The 7,500-nt window shown below is 31.7% G+C and overlaps 1 protein-coding gene across 1 annotated transcript in view; it reads right to left on the reverse strand.

The window, feature by feature from the left end:
• Positions 1-5,820: 5,820 nt before the first annotated feature.
• Positions 5,821-7,500, reverse strand: part of LOC125041520 — a 2,944-nt gene continuing 1,264 nt past the window's right edge. Inside the window, exon 2 of the mRNA XM_047636536.1 lies at positions 5,821-7,500. This exon is cut by the window's right edge and continues 78 nt beyond it. Within this exon, the coding sequence (XP_047492492.1) occupies positions 6,145-7,500 (1,356 nt within the window). The 3' untranslated portion in view covers positions 5,821-6,144.

Here is a 7,500-nt window from a genome sequence, read left to right on the forward strand (position 1 = left end):
TTCAGCATAATAGCAAGGTACTGACTTCATTGTGTTGTTATGTTATTGTTAGTTAACCTCACAATTTCCCTGGTACCTTTCATGCCCTCCCCTGATATTGGGACCAAGAATGTTGGGGTTTGAGGGGTTCCTCTGCACAACTCCTACATATAGCCTATGTATACTAAAGGGTGAAAGGAATCCATCAATAACAAAATCACCATGACTGGTTATGTGAAGTTATTGTGAAAAATTACCACAGAAATAAACGCTTGATTTCATTCTCTTGTCATTTACTGACTAAATATTACTAACAGGTTAAGTCTAGACATAACATCCCATTGCTCCTCAGTGTTTTGAAATCCCTATATGCCTGAAAGGCAAAGAGTGGTTTTCCGTGTGCATGTTTTGACTAATATTTCTGTTATGTAATAAGCTGAATGATCATATTGCTTCTTTGCTCATCATATCACCCAGATTTACTTCAAAACCATGGGATGCACGTATTCTCTCTGCCCATTTTTGTTGAAACATAATCTACATAAGTCAGGAAAACTGGAAACTTAACAATAGTGAGGAAAACTGAAATCAATAATACAAAAAATATCACATTAACTGTAATTAAAATCAGCGGACCTTTCAGTCAAACATGAATTAATTTCCAAGCAACGGTTATATTTCCTTCCAAATGCGAAAGGCGAGGTGAAACAGTTACCTACACCTTCCTCTTTTAAAACAATTTATTGCTCTCAACCAGCATGAGCATAAAGAAAAATAACAAAATCCCCGAAGGTTAGTGAACACCTTGAGAGAAAATCCGTGACATCATCTTAAAAAACACAGCCTTTTCAGAAATGTATACTCATAACATATATCTAATTCCCTTCCATTCTGTCCTCGGAATCTGCCTTACCTTTGGGGTTTTGAAGAGCTCCATGACGTCGCGACAAAGAAAAGTTGCAATTCATAAAACTTTCGAAGCAACAATCACTCATTCAACGTCATCAACAACTCCCATCTGTCAGCATTTCTAAAAAAATCGTGTACTCTGAGGCCGGAGAAAAAATAATAAACGCATTCAACCATTCTCTATCAGTCTTTTTTCTTCTTATTCCTTACTTTGTTTATATAATGAACACAATGTGGTAATTTTATGATTAGATAATAATTTTGTTTAATATTTAGTACTCTCGTTAGAAGTGCATAAACAGGCAGACGACGGATGTAAACAAAAATGGCGAGCTTCCTGCGCGGGAATTTTGAATATTATTACTGTCCGAATTCGGTGTTCATACATCACTATACTTACTATGATGTGCAAATGTATCTAATTCACACAAAGAAGCATTCATATAAGTACAATGATCACGGTCATCATGATAGAAATTAATATGAAAAGCATAGGGATAATAGCAGTAATATCATAATTGTAACAACTTTAATGATAATGATCATAATATTATGGATGATTATGATAACAATACAGATTATCATAATATCAATAATGAAAAATTATAACCTTAACGTTAATGACAATTATTTGAATGGCAATAATAATGATTACAATTCCTATTATCATTGTCTTTATTATGATCATTATTATAATTACTACCATTATTGTTCTACCTTTCATGATTATCATTATCATCTTAATTGCCACCCAAAATTATTATTGTAATGATTATCATTATCAAAATTATTTTATTACCATAATCATTATCATTGTTATCATTGTTACCATTATCATTCTTATTATTATAACATGTATCATTATCGTTAATATTTTTATTATTATTATAATTATTATTATTATTATTATTATTATTATTATTATTACTTTTATGATTACTATCTTTATTATTATTATTATTATTATTATTATTATTATTATTATTATTGTTATCATTATTATCATTATTATTATTGTTATCATTATCATCATTACTGTTATCATTATTATCATTATTCGTCATTATTGGCCTTATTATTATTATTTTCATCATCATTATCCTTATCATCATTGTTAATGTTATTATCTTTCCTATCATTAGTATCATTAGTAGTAGTAGTATCATTAGTGTCATCATTATTTTTATCTATGATTGCTATTATAGTTGTTATTACTGTCATATTACTATTTACATTATTGTTATTACTATCACCATTTTTATCATTACTGTTACCATTATTATTATTATTATCATTGTATTTTAATTATCATCATTATTATCATCACCATCACCTTATCATAGTCATCGTCAACTTTGTTAATATTACTAACAACACATGGCGATACACGTGCAAAGAGACAAACCCTACATCACACAAACACCTACATACATTATAATAACAATAATAATGATAATAAAAATAATAGTAATACTAATAATAATGATAATAATGATAATAATAATATTAATAATAATAATAATAAGAAGAAGAAGAACAATAATAATGATAATAATGATAATAATAATAATGATAATAATAATAACAACAACAACAATAATGATATTAGAACAAACAACACACACCACGCACAAAGAAACATTTGCAAAGGATGTGATGTGTTGTTTGTCGTAAATTCTTTCATTCTTACTTACGTTATGTGTCGTAAATTCTAGAAATCTTACGTTCGTTGTTTGTTTTAAATTCTTTAATTCTAATTTTCGCTGTTTATCGTAAATCCTCTAGTTCTTACTTTCGTTATTTGTCTTAAATTCTTTCATTCTTGCTTTAGTTGTTTGTCGTAATTTTTTTCATTCTTACTTTCGCTGTTTGTCGTAAATTCTCTAATTCTTACTTTCGTTGTCTGCCGTAAATTTTCTCATTCTTACTTTTGTTGTTTGTCGTAAATTATTTCATTCTTACTTTCGCTGTTTCTCGTAAATTCTCTAATTCTTACTTTCGTTATTTGTCGTAAATTCTTTCATTTTTGCTTTTGTTGTTTGTCGTAAATTCTTCCACTCTTACTTTCGCTGTTTGTCGTAAATTCGCTAATTCTTGCTTTCGTTGTTTGTCGTAAATTCTCTAATTCTTGTCGTAAATTCTCTCATTCTTACTTTCGTTGTTTGTTGTATATTCTTTCATTCTTACTTACGTTAAGCCTAAGTGATAAGACGCCAGATGGAAGATTTTTTTGTGGTTTGTGGTCTCTTGAAGTAGGACTAAAGTATTTATAAAGATGATGACTATACCTATAGCTGTTGTTATGGTTGTGCTTATTGTTTTTGTTATAATTATTTTTTTGCTGTTGTTATTGTTATTGTTATCATTATTACTGTTGTTATCATTATTACTATTATTACCATTATTTTATTTTTTTATTGTTATTGTTATTTATTATTATTATTATTTGTGTTACAATTATCATGATTATTGTTATCATTATTACTATTATTACCATTATTTTATATATATCATTAACACTGATAATAATAATAATGATAATAATAATAATAATAATAATAATGATAATAATAATGATAATAATAATAATGATGATAATAATAATAATAATAATAATAATAATAATAATAATAATAATAATAATGATAATAATGATAATAATAATAATGATAATAATAATAATAACTATAATAATAATAAAAATAATAGTTATTATTATTATTATTGTTATTACTATTATCATCATTATTATTATCATTATTATCATTTCCATTATATATATAATTAACATTGATAACAATTATTATTGTTATTATTATTATTGTTATCATTATAATACTACTACTGCTAGTAATACTACTGATAATGACAATAATAATTATGATACTAGTAATAATGATAACAATAATAATGACGATAAGATTTGTAATAACAATAATGATAATATCACTCTTTGTTATTATCACTTTTACCATTATCATTATTGTTGATATTGTTATTATCATTGTAATTATCAGTGGAATTATTCTTTAGCATTTTTATTATTATCATGATTATTTTTACCAGTTATTATTGTTATCCTCATCAATATTATTATCATATAATTATCATTATCATTATCTGTAGGAACAGCATTATTTTATTAGCATTAATTTTAACGCTTTTGCTGGCTTTATGTTTGTTATTATTATTATGAATATTATGATAATCTTCATCTTTCTAAACAGGTAGTGTTTGTATCACTGTAATCTTATTTTCATTTTCATCATTATTGTTGATATTATGATTATTATCATTTATGTTGTGATTAGCATCATACCTGTTCTCAGTATTTATTATTATTATTACTATTATTATCATTATAATCATTACCATAATCATTACTATTATTATTATTTTATCGCTATCATCATTATCAATATTATTAACATCATTAGTCGTAGTAGCAGTATCACTGTCATCATTATGATTATGATTACCATTATTATTTTCATTATTACTCTTAGTACTATCAGTATCATAACTATTATAATTATCATTATTACTATCGTTATGATTATTGCTACTGTCATTATTATTATTGACATTATCATCACCATTATGGTTATTATAATTATTGTTATCATTATCATTACTATTTTCTTTATCATCATTACTACCATTATTACTATGATATTATCATTATCTATATGAACCTTATTTATTGTCATTCCTTTCATTAGGAAAGAAAGAAAGAAAAGATAGAAAATCATCACCTATTTACGTAGTAAATACATATTAGTTGATCTTTTAAACTTATCAAGAGTCGGAGAAGTTACAATCTCTGAAGGCAATCTATTTAAAAGCCTACAAACAGCAGTAAAGAAAACATAGAGAACTAAGAAGTAATGACATTTGATGCAATCGACTTGCATCAAATGTCATTGAATTGAGGGTCACAGAACCTCTAGTAAATCTTGCATGTTGATAAAAATCAGGCAAAAACTTATAGAGTGGATATATATTATCGGTTACAGTCTTGAATAACAGTGAAAGAGCCCCAGTATCCCTACAATGCCCAGCGTCCAAATTTAAGTCAGACAGGACAAATTTATTGGAATTAAAAGAACGATCAAGCAGTTGTACGTTTAACTCTGTAGAAGATAACTACACATGAGAACAATACTTAAAATGAGGCAGAATAAAGGAAAAAGAAGCATCTACGAGTAATGTTGTCATCTTCATAAATCTTGCATTTGCGAATTATGCCTAACTTAGATGAAACTGCCCGGGCATTATTCATAATCTGCAATTCAAATGTAAGCTTTGAATGTAGCGTTACACCTAAGAGCTTTAGATTATCCACTGAAGTGATTAAGATTTCATTAATCAGTAGTCTTGGATGCTGAGGCGACTGCGTTATAGACCGACTCAATCTTTTCCTTTTCGGTAGGATTTAATTTCATGCTCCGTCGAGAGCACGATTGAATTATCATCAGGTCTACAGTGAGAGATTTTTTTCATCAAATTCAATTGACTGTGAATTTATGGCTGACTTATACCGTTTGTCTGAATGTCTAGATGCTAAATTGAAAGAAGTCATTTGTTTATTCAGTTGTTTAAAGGGTGTTTTTCTGAAGTAGTTTTGCATACAATGGAACAGTGGAAGAAATGGCTTAGTATCGAAAGAATTAACCGCTTTCTTCTATACACAAGATATGTTGTTTAATGATTACTGTCACTGTATCATTATTATATTCGTTAGTTATCGTAATTGTTATCATTATTTTTATTATTATTATTATCATTATCATCATTATTACTATTATTCTTAGTCTCATCATTCTCACTATTGTTTATTGTTATCCTCATTGTTATCAATTATCATTTCGCCTTTAGTTGACGAAAATATTTCATACAATCCATACATGTAAGATGAACAGATACTGAATGTACAAAACGTCAAACATTTTATTTTAACGGATGTGATCAAATCATATTACATTATTTACATAAATACTAACTATATACATTTTTTTAAGTATGCATACATGTGCTGTACTCAACACAAGTAATAACTGTACATATAAATGCCTATCTACACACTGACTCACTTCTAGTAGTTCAGCTGAACATATTGAGTGGAGAACCAGCGTTCGCACTAAAGAGCAACCCGAAGATATTTCTTTCTTGCTGTCTATGGTTTCCTGTGTTATGGTAAATTAGGTAATGATAACATAACTATTAGCGAAGAATACCCCTTTCTCTCCTTTTATCTTACTGCTGCTTGGCCCCGGGACCCATGGTCATGTAGGTGTTCTCATCCCTGAGGGACGTAAAGGTCTCCGCCTCCTCGTAGATGACGGTCTCATGTGCGCAGGCCAGGGGCGAGACCTGCACGTAAATGTTGGGTTCCGCCTGAGCGTTCAGGATTTGGTCCAGGTCGTCAGGTTGTTTGAGGCACGACAGGCGTCCGCGATCCTGGCAGGCTGTGTAGGAGGTGAAGGAGGATGACGTCAGGCCCGAGTCCTGACGGTAGAGGCTGGGTCGTCCGGAAGCTTCGTTTTCGTGCGCGTTGTCTCCCTCTTCCATCCTGTCTCGTGATATCAAGTCCGACAGGGTTAGGGACGAAGCCTGTTGTTTTGGGTCTTTCTTATTTTGGCATCTTGCGGCCGCCCCCAACACCACGCCCGCCACGAGGCCGACGCCGAGCATGATCACTACCCAGTACCATTTGAAGCCACGGAACAATGAGTCAGCGGAGGCTTCTTCCTCCTGAACGTTAACGCTGTCGCTCCGGGTTCTCGAGGCGAGTCCGCCTACTGAAGGGAACATAAGCTGTAGGGGATGTACGTCCTGGCCGCTGATGGACACCTTCACATACTTGACCTCCCGACTCCCTATGGTGGAATTGCTGAAAATGACTGTTGAATTTCCCTTGAGGACGAGGGACGTCGGGGATACCTGAGTGAAGTGCGAATTTTCGAAGGTAACTGACCCGTTCGCCACCACGATCCCGCGAGATTCAATGTCATCGATGTTGGTGTTAGAGATATACAAATGTCCGTCAGTCAGTTCCAAAGCGTCATGCCCGATCTTTTTAATATCTGCACTTTTCAAGAAATGGGTGGCCGTCCCGATATTTGCCTGGCTCTTTGATTTCCGCTGGTTTTCAATTTTGAGTCCAGATAGTAAAGCAATGCTAGTTTCTTCAACAGATATGTGTTGCACAACTACTGATAAATGAGATATCGACGATTTCCTAATGATTAAATTGGTAAAAGATGCCTCTATCTCTTCTGCTTCACTGAGGCGAAGAGTTACACAGTCAAACCTGCCGCGCAACGACTTGAATTTCGACTGATGAGCCGACACATTCCTTACACATTCGGCCTCTTTTCCTAACTGAACACTCACGTCTTCACTCTTGCGGACACTTGGTTTCTTCGGAGAATCATTCACAAACACTATTTCATGTTCCATCGGAGGCTTTCTCGTCTGCGAATCGGGAGTGCCTGTCACAGGGCCTTCAGAAGCTGTCTTGGTTTTATCTCCAGCCTCGTCAGCGCCTCCTCCTTTCAGCGTCACGTTGTTCGAGGACCACACTTGAAGGAGGAGGTTGCAGGGGGCGAC

This window comes from Penaeus chinensis, chromosome 30 (genome assembly GCF_019202785.1).
Source record: "Penaeus chinensis breed Huanghai No. 1 chromosome 30, ASM1920278v2, whole genome shotgun sequence".
NCBI lineage: Eukaryota > Metazoa > Arthropoda > Malacostraca > Decapoda > Penaeidae > Penaeus > Penaeus chinensis.